Source organism: Eurytemora carolleeae, unplaced genomic scaffold (genome assembly GCF_000591075.1).
Source record: "Eurytemora carolleeae unplaced genomic scaffold, Eaff_2.0 scaffold423, whole genome shotgun sequence".
In the NCBI taxonomy this organism is placed as follows: domain Eukaryota; kingdom Metazoa; phylum Arthropoda; class Copepoda; order Calanoida; family Temoridae; genus Eurytemora; species Eurytemora carolleeae.
Genome location: NW_019396914.1, coordinates 136,919 through 156,351, shown reverse-complemented (window position 1 = coordinate 156,351; position 19,433 = coordinate 136,919). Strand labels below are relative to the sequence as shown.

The window sequence follows — 19,433 nt, the reverse complement described above, 5'->3', positions numbered from 1 at the left end:
CCGAGTATATTATTCCTTCAGAGCATTCAAAAATAAAATAAAATTACGGAGTAATTAAACAACTATTATGACACACTTGGATACTTAAAAATTGTGGTGTTGTTATTAATCAGTGGTTTTGATTATTAATTGCCTATATAAATAACGCAATTTAGTTAAAATATTTTGGATTTTTTAGTTTTTGGAAGATTTGGTTATTTTAAAGGGGAAGGTTTTACAAACAGGTTTAAGTTAAAACAGTAATTAAATTCTGCTGCTTTTAGACTTTCAAAAACCAGGATCTCGCCCTTTAATAGTATTTAAAATGCAACAAACGAAAGTCAAGGGAAAGTTCAATGTGTCATCACAGATAACATAATCTTAACCGGCAAACGACGACTTTTTATGAAAACAAAATATATAACTTTTAGCAAAAAGAATCATTAAAATACACAAACGAACAGAGTCCAATAAATCTTAGAATTAATATTTTAATCTTCTTAAAAGTTACGTGGATTTAAAGGGGGGGGGGGCAGAAAAAGGGAAACACTGCATTTAAGAAGGAAATGAGGTATAATACGGAATGTTCAAATCTTAAAGGGCGATGAGTTTTGGATGGATACCAATGAATTAGAATTAATCAAGAATTAATATCTCGAGAATTGTAGATTAAGTAATGTATCTCAAGATTGGTAGATAAGTGAGATATATCTCGATGTTTGTAGATTAATGAGATAAATCTTGATGTTGGTAGATTACTGAGATATATCTCGATGTTGGTAGATTTAGTAGATATATATCTCGATGTCAGCGGACTCCTCACGCTTATCATCTAATATTATCCGAGGCCAGCGTCCTCAAAGAACCCTTGAGGTGTCTCCTCCTGATAAAAGATACAAGGTTAAAATAAAATTCACAAAACTCCAATCAACGTCCGGTTTAAAACTAAAATCCAATTAAAAATAAATTTTAAGCTAATGAAACTTTAAAAAATTTAGAACAGAATCAAAATTTAAAAAACTTTAAGAATTGGAAATTTCTTCAAGTTAAAACTAAATTTTGCAAAGACTCAATTTAACCCCCAAAGAACTAACTGGGTACTTTACTCTTAATTTACTAGTCCTTACATCTTAGCAAGCTAGCAACGTGATGCCATGGACCTTTCATATTTTTAAACTGTATTCTGTTACGATCTATTAGTTCAGGTTCAAAATATCAAAGGATTACACCATCGGGTTGCAAAAATAATGGAAATCAGATATAGTAGTAACTGATTAGTTACTATAGTAATTATATATTCTTAGGCCTCCAATGACTGGAAACTAAGTTTCTCTAAAAAATTCATCTCACTTACAATTTAGAACTTACAAACCAAGTTAAGTAAAATCCCGTGGTTATACCGAGTTCCACAATTAAAATTTTAGGCAAACCGGTCTCGGGGTTCATGAGTTATGATTTACAAACAAACAAACAGAGATTACTACTTTAAATATATACTAGCTTAGGAACCCATCGTTGCCCAGGGTACTCATAATTACTCCCGCCGTTTAACCGCACTTGGTTCAATTTACCGGGCAACTAAATTTTTCCTATTAAAGTCGATATACTCAACTTAGAATCTCAAAGCCAAACTAAAAACATTCCCCGTGGTTCTCCCAAGTACCCCCATTAAAATTTGAGGTAAATTTGTCCAGGGGTTTATAAGTTATGATCGGACAAACGAACAGCAACTGATCATTTATACCCGTTTTTACCCGCACTTGGACGATTTTACCGGGAAACTAAATTTTCGCTTTATAATCTTAAAACCAAGCTAACAACATTCGGATTCCCCAATCAAAGATTGAGGCAAATCGGTCTAGGGGCTCATGAGGTATACACAGAAAGAGAATGTTTATACATATAGATTATAAAGTGTATCAGTTAGCTTACCTCCTGAAGAAGGTCCTGCGCAGCAATGGCTTTCAGAACATTCTTCTTAGAAGTCTCCTGAACCTCGCCGCCGATAATGAACTCGTCCAACATGAAGTACGCCTTCTCGAAGTTGAAGATGATGTCCAACTCACACACCTGGAAATATTTATTAAAAATTAAACTGAGATCAAACATTGTAGATAAGTTCATCAAAAACGTCGAATCCCACCAGCAAATTAGACGTAAAATTTGTAAAATATTTTTTAAAATCAAGACTCGGTTAGTTTAAAAGACGATTTAAAAAAACACAGGTCATTAAAGAAATTTCCAATTTTTTAAAACATGTTGATATGGGTTTCAAATGATGCGTTTTGAACTGCCAAAGACCGTTTTTCGATACAAAAAAATAGTTCAATTTAAGGCCAAAAACTACCTTTTTAATACTCTGACAAAAATTCGTTAAAACCCCGGTTGTTTGTTTGAAACTTAATAATTTTCTTTTGATTTTAACGTTTTTGAACTCAGTGTTTCAAGACTGACATTTTAAAACCCATCTTGATTTATTTGACAATTATACACAAAAAAAAATTCTCAAATCTTCTTTAATATTGTATCAACGAAAACTTTAAAACTGGTGCAAGGTGGATTTGAGCATTTTTATAACAAAAAAGTACCAAATAGTTTCACCCTTAGTTTACACACACAAGTTTTGACCTCATAACAAACAAGAAATAATGAACTTACACTTCCAAAATATTTGTCGAGGAGTTCAACGTATCTGTGAATAATCTCAAGAGCTATCAGTTCGTTGTCGTTGTTCTAGAAAATAAATTTTAAAAAGGGAAGTTTTGTTTGGGGTCAAATTTATTGAACGTGGAGAAGTAGCTGAACTACGTAGACTAAGTTTAACTTCTTCTATTAAACTTGAATCGGCCACTTAAGAAATGTGGCTCAACTCTGTTTACGTTGTTAAATTCATAAAATTGGATCCCAGAATTTTTAAAATTTAATTCATTTAATGTTAATCAATGTGAAAGTTTATCTATTATACTTTATAATAGAACAATAAATACCTCAATGGCACAGCAGAAGTATAGACTAGCATATCTCTTGTAAACAATTTTAACATCCTGAGAATTATCCTTGTCTCAACAACATTGATCATATTTCAACAAATATTGACATGGAAGAGGTTACTTTTTTATCCAGAGTTAGTGATTTAAGATTCGGCGAATAGATTAAAACATACATAAGTAAAAATAATATTCATAATACGGTGAAATGAAAAAAATTAACAATAGAAAGAAGTGTGGGTTAAAAATAATAAAAATCATTTAACCATTATTCCGTGAAAATCGAGGCCCGAGTCCCAGTAAAAACCCGCTCTGTATATTTATATGAAATGGAAAAGAATTGCAAAGATCTGCCGGGGGATGGTAAATTGGACTCTAAGCAAGTTTCTTCATCCTTTTTATACTTTTTACCATTTCTACCCCCCCCCCAATTTTTAAAAATTTTAATAGAAAACATCATTTATTTCCTCCACCTCAGCGCTTACCTATCTAATAGGGGAAAAAAATGAATTTTCAAAAAGTGAGGGGGGGAGGAACGGGGTTTCAAGAAAATATACACCCCTGGGCGGAAATTAATGTAACATTATCCAATCATAAAGTTTTTAAGATTTCAACAGGATCGAAAAAGTGGAGTCGTTTGGACAAGTTCCTGCCACTCAAGGAAAGACGACATTTTCGGTTTCCTCGACAGTATTGTTGAGATGAGATCACGGGTTATCTTCTTCTTTGCTCCTTCCTTCACAGAATTAAAAGTTTAAATAACTGTATTGAATGTTAATACATTAGACTTGAATATATTTTTCATCTATCGACTATCTCCGATAAATGAATTTTTCTTTAAGGAATCGTCTTGGTTAATAGAAAAAAATGAAACTTCCAAGATTTAAAAACTGTATTTTGTTAAATTTTGCTTTTCAGAAACTTTGCAATTTCTTTATCCTTCAAAAATAAAAATTAGAAAAACAATCCAAAAACTAGCGTTACATCACGTTCGTTTATGATTCGTTTTTGGATCGCTATTACATAGTCTTTGAATCGTTTTTGGTACGTTTTTAGATCGTTTTTGGGTCTTTTTTGGTCGTTTTTGCATCGTTTTTGGATCGTTTGCATAGTCTTTGCACCTTTTTAGGATCGTTATTGCATCGTGTTTGGATCGCTTTTAGATCGCTTTTGGATACTTTTTGAATCGTTTTTGAATAATTTTTTTGCACATATCTTCTACCAGAGTCAAAAATTTAAATACATACAGCAAGGCAAATGTTTAAAAAAAAAATAATAAACATTTGATAATCATACATTTTGCCGAATTTTGACGCCGAGAGAAAATATGTGCAAAAAACGAACCAACTGAAAGCACACAACTACCTCCGATTTTTGTTAAATTTTTATTTAATTTAAAGGGAGTGTTCACGAAAAATGAACGGGGATAAAGGCTAACGGCGAAAAATAAGCGCTTTTGATTTCTACTAATCTTGCTTTTATCTGTTGCGTCAATAAGGAGAAAATTGATAAAAACGACTCATACCGATGAATGTAGAATCCATACATATTCAGAAAGTTGCAACATTCAATTCGGATCGTAAACAAATCAATTGAATTTCAAACAAATCCTTCAGATATTACTAACAATAGTCATCATAATATTCTTTTCTTTTTATGATCTGAGAGTTACGTTTGTAATGATTTATTCCTGATTGACTCCGAGAATTTTTGATAATGAAGGTCGACATTTTCATATTTTCCAGGAATGTTCGAAAATCCAGCGCCAGCGAAATATTAAAAAAAAAATCAATAAAATTATGAAATATTGACTAAATACGAATGCGTCGAAAAACAATCGATGACTATTGTTTGTAATATCTGAATGATTTGATTGGAATTAAATTGATTATTTACGATCCAAGTTGAATGTTGCAACTCTCCGAATTTGTATGTACGCTACGTTATTCGGTGTAAGTCGTTTATGACAATTTTCTCCTTATAGACGAAAGCCGTAAGCCTATACACCATTTCATTTTTCGCCAACACTCCCTTTAACTACTAGCTTGAGATCGCAGTTTTCGAGTAGAAACTAAGATTTCCCTTAAAAGTCAAAGCACTCGACTTAGAATTTTTACACCAGGCTAAGAACCTTCCCGTGCAGTGGTTCGATTCCTTCCTCAACATTTGAGACAAATCAGTCAAGGGGTTTCAGAGGTATGATCGGACATACCTTTGTAAAACATGATTTGTTGACACCTTTTTTAAAGAACAACGTAATAGGATTTATTTTAAACAAATAAAAACAGGTTTGGACACAAATTAAAAATAATAATATCTCACCGAGTATGCAGCAAACCATTTCTGTAACCTCAGTTTACCCTGTCTACTGAACAGTAGCAAATACTGAATCATCTGAAGTAAAAAATATATATTTATGAGTATTAATTATTATTATTAATTTCTCGTCCATTTAGCAATTGTTTCTGATTGGAAAATAACATCGTTGCGTCTCGTCTCGTCAATTGTCTCGTCAATTGTCTCGTCAATTGTCTTGTCAATTGTCTTGTCAATTGTCAATTGTCTTGTCTCGTCTCGTCTCGTCTCGTCTCGTCTCGTCGAAATTGAAGAAAAAAATTTAATCTAGTTTCACCTTGATATGCTTACGCCAGAAAATTTATTATTCCATTGATTTTCTGAGAAAAAAAAAAATGTATACAATTTTTATAGGTTCAGTGAGAAAGAAATAGTATCACAGTGTATCACAAACAATTTACAACTATCACACATTATAAAAATAAACATTCGTTTATTCTGCTGATATTGGTTTGGTTTAGAAGTGACGAGCATTGTGACGTAGGAATAATGCCGTAAAAATAAAGGTTCTTTGAGATATGCTTTTTAGATTTGAACTTGGAACTTGTTTAAGGATTCATTTCCTTTCTAAAGTATGCATATGTATATTTTACATTGTACATATTTGCAATGTATATATTTTAAACAATAGAAAACTTGAAACTAAATAATATCTCTATTGTACTTTAAACGGACTTGATTAATGCAATGTATATATTTTGAACAATAGAAACTTGAAACTTAATAATATCTCTATTGTACTTTAAACGGACTTAATTAACGTAATGTACACTGCACACTGTAAAGAAGTGAACGGAATAAATTTGAAATCAATTGTTAAATTAATTAAGGAACGTAATTGACTATGAGTACATATCGTTGGTGAACTTGTGACGGAATTGATTAGACATCAATTGTAAAATAGGTTAACTTGGAACAGAATTGATTAGACATTAACTGTACAGTTGGTGAACTTGGAACAAAATTGATTAGATATCAATTGTACAGTTGGTGAACTTGGAACAGAATTGATTAGACATCAACTGTACAGCTGGTGAACTTGGAACAGAATTAATTAGTTATCAACTGTACAGTTGGTGAACTTGGAACAGAATTGATTAGATATCAACTGTATAGTTGGTGAACTTAGAACAGAATTGATTAGACATCAACTGTACAGCTGGTGAACTTGGAACAGAATTAATTAGATATCAACTGTACAGTTGGTGAACTTGGAAAAGAATTTATAAGACATCAACTGTACAGCTGGTGAACTTGGAACAGAATTGATTAGATATCAACTGTACAGTTGGTGAACGTGGAACAGAATTGATTAGACATCAACTGTACAGCTGGTGAACTTGGAACATAATTGATTAGATATCAACTGTATATTTGGTGAACTTGGAACAGAATTGATAAGACATCAACTGTACAGCTGGTGAACTTGGAACAGAATTAATTAGATATCAACTGTACAGTTGGTGAACTTGGAACAGAATTTATAAGACATCAACTGTACAGCTGGTGAACTTGGAACAGAATTGATTAGATATCAACTGTATAGTTGGTGAACTTGGAACGGAATCGATCTACTGCGTCTTGAGTTACTCCAGTTCCACAAAGATTTAATTTCTTTATTATACCTTCCTGAAGATAATTATTATCAAAAATTAAAAATAAATCTAGATTAGAAATGTTCAAACGTATTCTTAAGTTTGAAGGTTTGTATATCTCATCTTGCAACGCAAAATTTCAAATCAAACAGACTATGCTAAAGATATAAGTACGATTTTTTTTTAAAATAAAAATTTTTACGATTTAAAAGAAGAAGAATTACCTGGTTGGAATTCACTAATTGGGAAGCGAATATATCCAATCCTCTATTCGTAAACTCAGGGTTGTCCCTAAGATCCAGGCTCTGTAGAGACTGGAGCAGGTTCAGAGAGAAATTATCTCCTAGGAATCCGTCATACAAGAAGCAGTCAACCAAGCTCAGCTCTTTAAACGTACTCGATATCTGTTAAGAGTGAAAATACGTTTTAAAACTTACTAAAATATTCCTTAACCCCCTCTCATAACATACAGACTTCGATATCAAAGCAGTCATGCCTTTGCAATTCTAAGGTTTTTTAGTTTTACAGGGTTAATTTTCTTAAACTTACTCAGCATCCAGTAAATATTCCTTTCAGCTGAAAGCCAAAAAAGGGATAAGAACATTTGTAAATAATGCCTTACTCCATTAGTTCTTTAAATATATTATCAATCCAGATACAACTCTCTCTGTATTCTTAAGTCTGTATCAATCCAGATACAACTCTCTCTGTATTCTTAAGTATGTATCAATCCAGATACAACTCTCTGTATTCTTAGTATGTAACAATCCAGATACAACTCTCTCTGTATTCTTAAGTATGTATCAATCCAGATACAACTCTCTGTATTCTTAGTATGTAACAATCCAGATACAACTCTCTCTGTATTCTTAATTAAGTATCAATCCATATAAAACTCTCAGTTTTCTTAGTATGTAACAATCCAGATACAACTCTCTCTGTATTCTTAAGTCTGTATCAATCCAGATACAACTCTCGTAAACTCTATACTCTCTACCGAGATCTAATAAGTCTGACGGTAATAAAACAGAGTTCATATTCAACTAAACTATATTTGAGTATAAGGTACAGATAAAGATTACACTGACCGATAATACGGTCAGGTGATTATAGCGTAATATATATACATACAGGCAGATAAGTTCAGGTTTCCAAGATATGGCGGTTATTACTGTATTTATTACACATAATATCTCAACATATTTTTTGGGTACGAACAACCACCTTCTGATTTATTTAAAACATTAGAATGGAAATAAAAGGTCGTAGAAACAGATATAAGCAAAGAATTAAAATGTAAAGATAATTATTTCAGAGGTGTACGCATTTTAAGTACTGAAGTGTACTGTCTCTGGGCTGTAAAGTAAACACAAGACGGATGTCACAGCCTGAAATGGGATCCATCTTTTACATAAAAAATCAATGAAATATTCTGGTCATAGGAAACGATCATGTGAATTATCAAAATTTCAAAATTAAATGCTTACATCCTCGGATACTAGAGGAACACTGATGCATCTATTTTTGTTTACAAACACCGACCAGAGAGAACTGGTTTCAATATGTACGGAGAGAATGCACAACAGCAAGTAACTTTCCTTCCTTTATTACCTTGGATATTGTTTCAGAGTATTGAATGATTCTAATGATGATTTTTATACTCTTTTCTCTCTCTTATCCCAACTTAACAATAATCCGCTAATTCCTTCCAAGATGTCATCTTCACCCCTTATTAACATTTGTACCCACTTAACTACATATTCTCCATAGTCTTTACACACATATTTTATTATATCTGTATCTCTGTTCTGAACTTCTATATCTTGCTGATTCTCTTTCCCCGTAGAACATCTATTCATTACTCAATCTTCCCAATTACTCCAACTCCCGATTTACCAACCCTTTTATCATCCTCACATTCATTGAATCCCAATCCCAACTTCCTCTTTAGTTGGTATCCATCCAAATTCCCAACCTATTTTATCTATTCCCAATTGATCCCTGTCCAACCTATTCCAACTTCCTAGTCCTCATCCTAATCCCAATTCTTCCAATCCCAACATTGGTTAACATTCATTTGGGATTCTTACAGTTTGGGATTTTACTTATAAAATCAGAAAGAAATGTTTTATATTATTGCCAACTTTTTTACATGACAAATGACAACTAGCAAACAAAATATTATGATTTAATGATGTATTATTGTTTCATGAATGCCTTCTTAGAATACCTTTATATATATACCAGTTGTATCTGACGCTTGGATTTCTATCTTTTCTCTACCTGCGTGGTTTTAAATGGTTGGCTTGGTTTAGGGGTGGTTATATCCCAAAACAAGAATTATTAATTTAATGATGTATCAATTTATCAATTTATCATTCAATTTAGATCTGTATATTTTTATCTTGTAATTTGTTATTTGCTATTTTTACCCTGAAATCGAACCAGGATTTTAAGTAGTACAAGCCCAAGTAAAAAGAACACACCATGTAGTGTTGCTTAGAAATCCCACTAAGCCTCTCGCAATTGGCTTCCTTTAAGCGAGTTTGTTTTACCTATGTGATCGTGGATTATAAACATTAATAAATCATCGGAATCATAGTGCTCATTAAACAAGCAGATAACAGAGAGGAGAGAGAAAGTGTTAGATGAATGGTTATAGACAAGAAAGATACAACAGCTACCACCCCCACCTTCAAACATATTTACATCACATCTAGATCATTCCTCCTATCTCTTTTCTTCCTTCCAATTTTACCGAAAAAACTAATTTAAATCTCTTTTTTCTTTACCCGCAAAACTGGTGGAGGCGCCGGGTACATCATTGGTTGGGCAACAAAGCTCTTTCGCAGGCCTGTACACCTACTCACACTAGCAATACATATCATTTAGATCAGTGCTTAGGATCCTGATTCGTTGAATCGGCAAAATTTTCACTTACTGGATCTGGATTCGAAGCCAACGGGCAAATTGTCAACCCAAAACTGTAAAAAATCTTTTTGCTATCAAAAACCAAATCTGAACTTTTGATAAAAGAGATATTGTCAAAAATATCCTTATATTCTAATAACTCTAATTTTAGAATTAACTGAAGAAAAGATCTAAGTTAAAAAGAGGGAACAGGGGAGGGGGAAAGGGAGATTTTATACAAACAAGGAAGAAAAAATATACCGGAAACGGAAAGGAAGATCTGAAAAAATCGTAATCATAACAGAAGTGAAAAATAATGCGCGCATCAAAATTAAAAATGTAATTGTTTATCTATCTTAACATTGATAACTTCTAATGATGGTTTCTCCTTATGCAGCATTTCAAGATGTAAAAACGACGATATCTTATCAATTGTTGGCCAAACAAATCTGTTAATGGTTTCGTTAAAAATCGGATATGCTACTGTTTTAATGAAGAGGGGGGGGGGGGAACTAAATCCTCCTTAGAAGTGTTGTTTATTTTCGTGTACTGTGACATTTTGCCTAATATAGTGTGTGTACTTCAGCTGCTTAGAAGTAGGCCCGGAGGTTCCAAAGAGGGGAATTCCTTCAATTGTGAATTATATGAAAGATATGTTCCTTATGTTTTGTAGGTGTGGGAGTGTGCAGATCAGAAAATATAGAAGATTAGCAGTAAACCAGGGACAACGAACTAGCTCCAGAACTCTTAAAACAAATATTTAACAAAAGGTTCACAAACCTAGTGAGGCTTGATTATTGAGCTTAATCAAATCTATTTCCGAGTATCAGCGACTTTAAAATTGTCGTTTACTGTCTTGAGACGTGTCACTTACTCGAGAAATTACAATTGAAAAGAATCAATTTTCCGACAGAAAATTCAGGATACTTCATTCAGACAGTTTATAGGGTACTGATGTGAATGGGACATTCAACACCGTTCTTCTAATAAAATATTCAATTTTTTATCATTTTATGAATAAAAGTCGTTATAAAAATTAAATTGGTAAGAAGGTTCAACATCCATCAAGCAAAGGCAAATATTTTTAATGGTGAGGAAACATTTGATACCAGAAGGAAAGTTTTTTTTTAACCTATTTTATACTTGGGTCCTAAAATAATAATTCATTTTCACAGTTCAGCGAAAGAAACCATAACAAAAAATTTGCCGCTCAGCGAAAGCATACATACATATTACAGAACCTCGTAAAAAAAAATTTTGAAATTTTCTTTCTTTTAAACAAATAACCATATCAAAAAATACCTTAGATTCCTGATTTTCTCTTTTAAATCAATAAATCGAAAACTGATCGGTTCAACAGTATCAAATCTCAGTCGCTCCAGACCATCTTCCATTTCAAATAGATAACAATCCATTAAGACTTTTAAAAAAGTTTTGTAATAATTTTAGCTGAATTCAGTGCAAACCAACCCTTTCTTATCGACCAAGATTACACATTTTTTCGACTTTTCTACACTTCATAAAAACAAATGTTAAGATGATCTATTGTGACTATAGATAAAATTCCTTTTTAAGCATGTAGTTCAGAATCAGATCTATGAGAAAATAGAACTAGGACCAAATTTAATGTACAACGAGAAATAGTTCAACTACGTAATGCGCCGATTCAAGTTCAAGAGAAGTGGTTCAACTTAGTCTACGTAGTTAAACTAATTCTCGCATCAGGATAGAAGTACAGCCCTGATATGGAACCCTTAACCCACCATGAACATTTATATAATTGTTATTTATTCAAGTTCCTGGCAGATTTTTAACTTTCAGAGGAGATCTCTTCTCACAATAGATATATTCTAATCTCAGATCAACAAGGTTCGGACACTTAACCTCACAAATTAATAATATGGTTGTCAAAATTTATAATCAATAATTCGAATGAACAGTTCGTGGTCCCCCCCCCCCCCCCAAAAAAAAACCCTCAACCTAAAATTTCCAATTTCTGTTTTGAATAATAATTAGCTTTTAAGTGGATTAAGGTGGTCTGGGGTGGATTATACAGGTTAAAGAAAAATTTCCGGGGAACAAATTTAATGCCTACCGACGATTCAAATTTGAATCATTGATTCAAGTCCTTCCTTAATCTTTAACTTCAAATCAATGGTTCAAATTTGAACCGGTAGTAGGTGGTTGAGTGACGGAGATCATATTTATTAAATTCGATCCCTTACGATGGGGTAAATATTTAATACCTGTAGGTCTCGGAAAAAGACGTCAGAGAAATTAGATTTGAGGAGAGGGCGTGGTCTCTTCAGATTTCCAGTAATCCTTGAAAGTACAGAATTATTTCGAGTTTTCCATTCATGCTGAACCATTGATTAATCAAGAACATTCAGTAAATTAACAAGTTTCCTTGCAATTACAACGCAGAATAAAAGGTCTTTAAAGATGTCCATTTGATATGTTTTTGTTTTAATCAAAATGAATCATTGAAATAATTTTCAAGTACTCAGCAGTCAGCAATTATACATCTAGGAGACTGAGACACTTAGGAAATCTTAATACTATACTGTGTTTTAACCGTAACAACCACACCCCACTTTGCCGTCACTGCCATTAAATAAACCAGTGCTAAGGATCCATTTAATTTTAATGTGGATCCTGGATTCGCCCTAGAACATTCCGGATCCGGTTTCAAAGCCAGATCCGGATTCAGGACCTTAAATTTTCTTCAAGGTTAACTAATTTTTGAAACAAATAAAAAATGTTCAACAATTTTTCTTCCCCCCCCCCTCGTTTTCATGCTGAAACTTAATACCATTAAGGAAGTTTTTTATTGGTAATTGGTAATTGGTAATGTGTGTCTCCACACATTTTTGCAGATCCGGGCCCGAGAGATCCAGGGACCCAAAAGCACTAATATAAACGGAAACCACATGTAGGACAAGAAATATGAGTTGTGCTCTTACTTTTAGCCTAGTTCTTACTTTAGAGTACGGGTATAAGACCCCATATACTTCAGACAGTTCTTCAGCGTGCTTAGGTCAACAGGGTTACTATACAAAAATAATATTAAACTAATGTTTATTCCTAAATAATTTACATTTTTTTCATGTTCCAATTATTTTTTTCTCACATGTGTTAAACTTACCGAAAATAAACTCGTATCCATAAGGACGAATGATTCAATATTAATGCAAACCTAAAAACAGAAACAATCATATCTCAGTTAACCTCCCAACGCTACCAGCTCCCAACCATGCTCAGGACTGAGGTAGGATTAATTTATCTATTTATTCTTTAATTCAGTTCAAGTGTTCAAGTTCATGACAGCTAGTAAATCCAGAAATTGTTAGATCAGAAGTATTGATTAGCTCACCTTGGAGATATCTCTGCTATATTTAAGATGGAATCATGTTGGTTGTAGAGAAGTATTTTAACAAGCATTTCATCAGGAAGGTCTAATATACCAACCATATTTAAACCCCAAATTTTCTACTTGCGTACAATATGACGACGACAAGGTCTGTTACGCCTGGTCTTTCCCTTGTAAAGTTGTAAATAAAACCTGTTGAGGACTTAAAATTTCATTTCTTCGAGAAAATCCAAATTTAGTGCGCAATAAAGTATATGATGCCGCGTGGCGATGTTAGTTAGGAGGTAGACGAAAACGATCCTATGTCATTTCTGAACTTTGTATTTTCCGACATAATAAATAAATTACATTTAAATTACAATTCAAGGTAATTTGATCAAGATTTGCATGGAAAAGTCTTATATCCCGAAAACAAAACGTTTATTAAATTAGTTTGGAAACAGCATACTTTATCAATTTTCTAAAAATGTTCATTAAAATTTTATGTTCATTAGTATACTCCATATTTAATGACACTTTGATTGAAATAAAGATGATAAAATATAAAATAATTCTCAGGTACAGAACTCGGTGGATTATCAGAAATAGTCCGGTTGATACGACTCCAATGCTGAGTAAAGACGACCTGCAGGGAGGTGGAATGTATCTGCTACGCGGCACACAAACCAGGATAATTTACAGTTGGATTTGACGCAGCCGGGACTTTTTCCAATTTTTTTTCCAGGATTTTCTTGAAAACAGCCTCCGCAACCCTTCTGAAAGTGAAATTTAGTAGAGAAAAGACTAATTTCGAGAGAATTAATATATTTTTATAAGACAACAAAGTTGTACTGGCTGATTATTGTGATTTTAATGCTCTAAGAAATTAAGTTTATTCTCAAGTGATCAATTATCTGAATCTGCTGGGTTTCTCTAGGAATATACCACAATCAAGTCTATGGTGTGCTCGTTTTCAGAAAAATTGAATCTTTAAAATTGATAAGAGTTTTTTATGTTTTGTTTTTTAGATGATAATGTAATTTACGAAGTTCGGAAACAATCATGAAGGATCCTGTCGAGAAATCTGGCGTCCCTGTGATCCTCTCCGACGAAATGAAGGACTTAGACTTGAAATCTGATTTGGATCATCAGCTTAATGCTTGTGACTCCCTTCGTGATTTAAGCTCGAGTAACGGAGCCACGAACAATGGAAATTCCGACTGCTTGACGGTTTCAAGTGTCACGGAATCTTTTCGAAGTTCGAATAGTTCCTTGGCCAAAAGTGAGAATAGTGACAATCATGTTTCAGTTTTAAAAAACCCGAACAGGGCATCCAGTGCGCAGGTTAAAAAAGTTAGCATAGCTGACACGCCACCGCCCTCCCTTGTTCTACGGCGGGAGCACGCCGTATCACCAAATGGCGGTGACAAACTAAACTCCCACCGCGCCTCTCTTATTCAAGTTTCTAGCTGTCGACAGGCGCGCAAAGTTCGGTTTTTCATTAACGGAGACAAGTTTTTCAAAGGTGCCGTGATAGCCGTGAACAACGAGAAGTTTCGAACCTTTGATAAGCTTCTTGAACATTTGACGAGAATAATGTGTACACAAGTAACCCTGCCGAATGGTGTAAGGTCTATATACAACCTAGAAGGGAAACTCATGACTATTGTGGATGAAATCCAGGTAAGAAATTAACCTTGAGCTGATATTTTCTTTCTCCCTAGTAAAATTTTACAATATGCAATATTTTTCACTGTTACTCCTCTTATGTAAATCTTAATTGAAGAATATTTTTATGAATGTTTTGATGAAAGGGTTAGATAAAACAAATGGGATTTTTATATTTGTTGATATCAATGTTAATTTTTATTTTTTTTCTATTTTACTATATATAATTTTTTCTACAATCTTCGATTATTAATTTTATATTTATTAATTTGACAGATTTTTTAGAATTTTTTTATCAGATGGTATTAAAAAAAGATATTTTGCTTACAAAATTATTTTTGCTCTTGAGTTTTTTTATTTGTTTTGTTCTTCAGGGTGGAGAGAATTACGTGTGCTCTAGTGTCTCTAACTTTAAGAAATTGGACTACGTTGCTCTTGGTAAGTTTTAACTAAACAAACTTTTTTTTCAATACGCATTTACATATAGATTCATATTGATAGTTTTTTTATTTGATCATAAAAGTCAGTGTTGTACATATAATTTCTAGTATATATCTTATAACCCCCCTCCTTTTTTAAAATTTTTTTTTTTTCACCCAGAAAAAAAAATTGTTTTTTAAACATGCCCTACTTCAATGTACATTTAGCTTTCAGAGAAGCAACAACTGGGGTTTGCTCGGCTTTTAAAAGTACTAGAGATACAGGGTGAGAGAGAAAAAAGGCTAACTAGAGAAACTTTAGCCAGAGGGTGTATATCCCCCGTATACACCCCTGCACACAAATGGAAAAGAAATAAACGGAACTACAAGTAACATTAAAGGCCTGTATTCATCTTTTAACACTGTTAACCTTGAGAATTGAGGTTTTTCACCTACCTGAATCCAGATTTTGCTACTGAGAGCTTTGAATATACTCCTTACTGACAAGGTTTGTCAGCTGTTATTAAGTATCCGAACTTGTCAGAAAGACGTTGATTCTTTTGGTTGAATCTGGTTCTATGTGTAAGCATCAAGGGAGCTCAACACAGTCAGGTTCTTATACAACTCGCTCAACACAGTCAGGTTCTTATACAACTCTCAAGTTTCTTGTGGTTGAACAGAAACCTGTGTGGAATATAACATGGCAGTACATCCTACTTGGAAAAAAAAAAATTTAATAGTGCAAAGAAAAAGGGGTTTCCCTATGCTTCTCTTCCCCCTCCCTTTTGTCAGAAACAAGGAAAATAGAAACATAGAAAGCAGAATCCTGATAGGTTGTGCACCATGCACTATGATACCGGTTTATACTCTGCTGGTTGCAAGGAACAGATTTCTGTAGACAAGGCTGTATTCTAAAGCACTGTCTGAGATGAATTTGCAAGAATCAAGAATTCTTTTGTCGAAAATATCCACTCATAGCCTTACCTTTCTTATCCCATTTGTCTTTATCAACGCAGAATTCTGACAATGGATTCACAGAATTTTCAAACCCGATTAGCACTGACTTTTATTTATCCAACCTGTAAGAATGATTTTGATAAATATGAACGATTTGGAGAAAATAGATGCATTAGAAATCCTCAAGAATTGCACAATATGCTTCATCAGAGAAATTTCACACCTCTGTATGGATTGGATCACGAACAGTAACTTTCAATTATACTTAATTTGATATTTGAGAATAGTATGAAAAATAAAATTGCCTAAAAAGAAGATAGAACAGCCAAAGAATAAATTCACGAGATCTACAAAAGAGGAGCAGGAAACAGATTTATGATCAGCTAAACGAAGATAAAAAGCAAAAGAATAAATTCATTAGATCTACAAAAGAGGAGCAGAAAACAGATGTATTATCAGCTAAAAAGAAGATAAAACACGGCCAAAGAATAAATTCACTGCTCTTCTGAAGAAAAAAATTTGTTAAAATTAGAATTAATAATAAATGTTAAAAAAGACTTGGCCTTTTTTGAATAAAAAGTGTTATTTAAAATTAAGTATACAGTCCCTTTAAAGCGGTGCAAGTAAAGAAGAGGTGGGGGCGGCATAACTATTAAATTATCCTATATTTTCTTATATATTTGAACAGTCTCTTTAATATTGTATTACAGCTGACGAGGACCATACTTGGAACAGAGTAAAGCGGGAGACTTACTACCTCGGTATGCGGAATGGTTCTATGAGAAGGTGAGACAGACAATAGAAAATTTACCTCTTTAAATTATTAATAAAATACAAAAAAAAACGAAAAACATAAATAAATCTTGAAAATTTTTTCGCAACTTAATCTCTATCCAAGATATATGAGAAATATATCAAAAACTGCTCAGTTCTAATGTTCTCGAAAAACAACACTGTCAAACTTTATAATACTCTTTTAATTCCACATTTTTAGCGACCCTGCTTTCCATTTAAAATAACTTAAATATTTAATTTACATTTTACATGTTTGTCTTCTGAATTTTTTTTGTATAAATATAACAATACTTGTCTCGTTTTATTCCCCACCTATCTCTTTAAAGAAGATTACAACAATTTTTTTTTTTATATATTATGATTTTTATTCTAGGGATATGTATCGTATGAGCGGACACTCTAAGAGCTTTGGTCAGACTAAGTCTAGTGATACTGAGCCTAAGGTTTATATCAAACCTCGTATTATAACAGTTCTACGGAGTGGTACAAGACCGAGGAAAGCGGTCAGAGTGCTTCTTAATAACAGGTAAGACTGAGAGTTCTAGTTAGAACAGGGGCGGGGCAGTGCACCCTGCTGCCTGGGCGGTCTGGGGGGCCCACAGATTTCACTTCCTTATGCTTCCTTATGTTAATACGCATGGAAAGCGTCTTCATTAAAAGTTCAGAGGCCTTCTTCAAGAGAATTAAAGTCTGGGGGGCCCACAATGGGGTTCTCTTGCAGATTTCACTTCCTTATGATTCCTTATATAAAAGTCCTTGTTTTGAGAACTTAGTATTTCTCAGTTATTGACAACAGGTCAAAGTCCTTATAGTAATAAGCAAGAGTCTTAATTAAAACGGGTAAAAGCTTTATAGTTAATACCGGTTAGTAAAGTCCTTTAGCTTCATAATAATACTTTTCTCCTATGACATATTCTAATGATTGATTTAAGACCTTTATTCTAATGCTTTTATGTAATAGAGACTGACTTCTTTTTGTTATCTTCTCTTCGACTTTTTTGGATGGATTTGATAGATAAAATTCGAAAATACGTTTATTTCTAATGCATTTTCGATGTGTCATTTAGAAAGCAGAATACAATTGGTCATTTAAAAAAAATTAAATCTGCAAAACTTTTTTGCTTATCATAAATCATATATTTCTGTGTTTAGAAATACTAAATCCTTGGATATGGTGCTAGCTGACCTCACCAATACAGTGAAACTTGATACAGGGGCGGTCAGGAAGATGTACACGTTGGAGGGGACCCCTGTCAACTCCTTACTCGACCTCAAGGATGAGGAGGTCTTCATTGCCTACGGGGTCGACAAATGCAACACGGACGACTTTGACCTCGATCTAATTGAGTTCCGTAACGTCCAGGCCATTCTCAAGTCTCAAAAGTTGGATTTAAAATACGAGAAATTTGCACACATGTCTCCGAAAGCGAGCCGGAGAAAGTTTCTGTTAAGTCGGATAGCACGCAGTCGGCGCGGTACCTCTAAATCTCGCACTAACGGACTTAAAAACGGAAACAGTTTTCATAACATTGAGGATTTGAGTGATAGTTATCCTAGTGAGGTGACCGACAAGTATATTGTGAGACAGGTGAGGGGTCATCTTAATTTTGTAGATATTAATTTTTCCTTGTCGGGGATGAGTTTCCGTAGATTGAAAATTAAAAAATATTTTTAAAGCATTGGCTATTATGGTGGTTTTTTTAATAGATTAGTTGTGACCAATTATACTTGAAATTTGTTAAAGCAAATTTCTTCTTTTCAATAAAGTTTAATTTCAAGAACGTATTTATTTTATTGGAAAAGTGGGTTCCGAAATAGTTTAACTTAAGGTGCGGGAAGTTTTTTTCTGTGTTATTTTTTTCTCTTTTTTCTTTAGATCATAGGAGACGGTAACTTTGCAGTTGTACGGCTGTGCTACAGTAAACAAACCAAGAAGGAGTTTGCTGTGAAAATAATTGATAAGGTCGGTATTGTACAATATTATAGTTTTATATGGTATACGGAAAATGTTGTTCGAAATCTTATTAAAGGGACTGTAAGCGTATTAAACAAAGGTAACAATGCCCGAGATGGTTCCTTAATCTGATAAAAACTAGCAAGACCGCGTCGTTTATCTAACTTAAAGTGTTTATTTCTGTGAATTTCTTTCTTGTTGATATAATCAAGAAATGCTTAATGCTTGATCAGACAAAGCTTAAACGGGTACCGTTGTAAATCGGACATTACCATCTTTGGATGGAGGGTCACTTGTAATTAAGCTTTCAGTCCCTTAAAATGTTGTTGTTCAATAACGCAAAGAAAGGCTTATTGATATTATATACATTCTTTAATCTTTGTACGATTTGTACTTTTTCCATGTTTATCTGGAGGTGTATGTTCATTAAAAAATGAGAATTGATAAGTTATTATCAATTTTGTT

General features: G+C 33.3%; 3 protein-coding genes across 6 annotated transcripts in view; 1 reads left to right on the top strand and 2 right to left on the bottom strand.

Moving 5' to 3' along the window:
- Positions 1-480: 480 nt before the first annotated feature.
- LOC111710051 (AP-1 complex subunit sigma-2-like) overlaps positions 481-19,433 on the bottom strand; it is a 24,345-nt gene continuing 5,392 nt past the window's right edge. The window contains exons 2-8 of the mRNA XM_023484066.1: positions 5,599-5,641; positions 5,289-5,360; positions 3,616-3,702; positions 2,967-3,023; positions 2,638-2,712; positions 1,912-2,049; positions 481-862 (exon numbers count right to left, since the gene is read on the bottom strand). Of these exons, the coding sequence (XP_023339834.1) occupies positions 818-862; positions 1,912-2,049; positions 2,638-2,712; positions 2,967-3,023; positions 3,616-3,702; positions 5,289-5,360 (474 nt within the window). The 5' untranslated portion in view covers positions 5,599-5,641 and the 3' untranslated portion in view covers positions 481-817. The remainder of the gene's footprint in view (positions 863-1,911; positions 2,050-2,637; positions 2,713-2,966; positions 3,024-3,615; positions 3,703-5,288; positions 5,361-5,598; positions 5,642-19,433) is intronic.
- Positions 5,648-13,454, bottom strand: LOC111710047 (uncharacterized). 4 transcript variants are annotated; one of them, XR_002766983.1, is made up of 11 exons: positions 13,200-13,453; positions 12,972-13,022; positions 12,808-12,876; positions 12,073-12,148; positions 11,626-11,710; positions 11,129-11,213; positions 10,486-10,572; positions 9,709-9,787; positions 7,141-7,320; positions 6,651-6,950; positions 5,648-6,273 (listed from the first exon to the last, which is right to left on the bottom strand). XR_002766983.1 is itself a non-coding variant. In XM_023484060.1 (11 exons), exons 1-10 carry the CDS (start codon positions 13,295-13,297, stop codon positions 6,849-6,851), a joined length of 912 nt encoding a protein of 303 aa, XP_023339828.1. In that variant the 5' UTR covers positions 13,298-13,453; the 3' UTR covers positions 5,648-6,273; positions 6,823-6,848. The 4 variants fall into 4 exon arrangements, 3 of the variants coding, with proteins under 3 accessions (XP_023339828.1, XP_023339829.1, XP_023339827.1); XM_023484060.1 differs by having other exon boundaries at positions 6,823-6,950; XM_023484061.1 differs by having other exon boundaries at positions 5,648-6,950; positions 11,626-11,704; positions 13,200-13,454.
- LOC111710046 (serine/threonine-protein kinase DCLK2) overlaps positions 14,186-19,433 on the top strand; it is a 9,731-nt gene continuing 4,483 nt past the window's right edge. The window contains exons 1-6 of the mRNA XM_023484058.1: positions 14,186-14,858; positions 15,218-15,281; positions 16,930-17,005; positions 17,388-17,540; positions 18,167-18,602; positions 18,891-18,977. Coding sequence (XP_023339826.1) covers positions 14,238-14,858; positions 15,218-15,281; positions 16,930-17,005; positions 17,388-17,540; positions 18,167-18,602; positions 18,891-18,977 — 1,437 coding nt within the window. The 5' untranslated portion in view covers positions 14,186-14,237. The remainder of the gene's footprint in view (positions 14,859-15,217; positions 15,282-16,929; positions 17,006-17,387; positions 17,541-18,166; positions 18,603-18,890; positions 18,978-19,433) is intronic.

What these genes read in the sequence shown, in the direction of transcription:
- LOC111710047 (XM_023484059.1), bottom strand. Translation starts at nt 13,297, where the DNA reads ATGGTTGGTATATTAGACCTTCCTGATGAAATGCTTGTTAAAATACTT. An exon ending in ATAGCAGAGATATCTCCAAG is followed by an intron (nt 13,023 to 13,199) that starts GTGAGCTAATCA and finishes TTCTGTTTTTAG; the next exon opens with GTTTGCATTAATATTGAATC. An exon ending in AATTAGTGAATTCCAACCAG is followed by an intron (nt 6,951 to 7,140) that starts GTAATTCTTCTT and finishes AATTATCTTCAG; the next exon opens with GAAGGTATAATAAAGAAATT.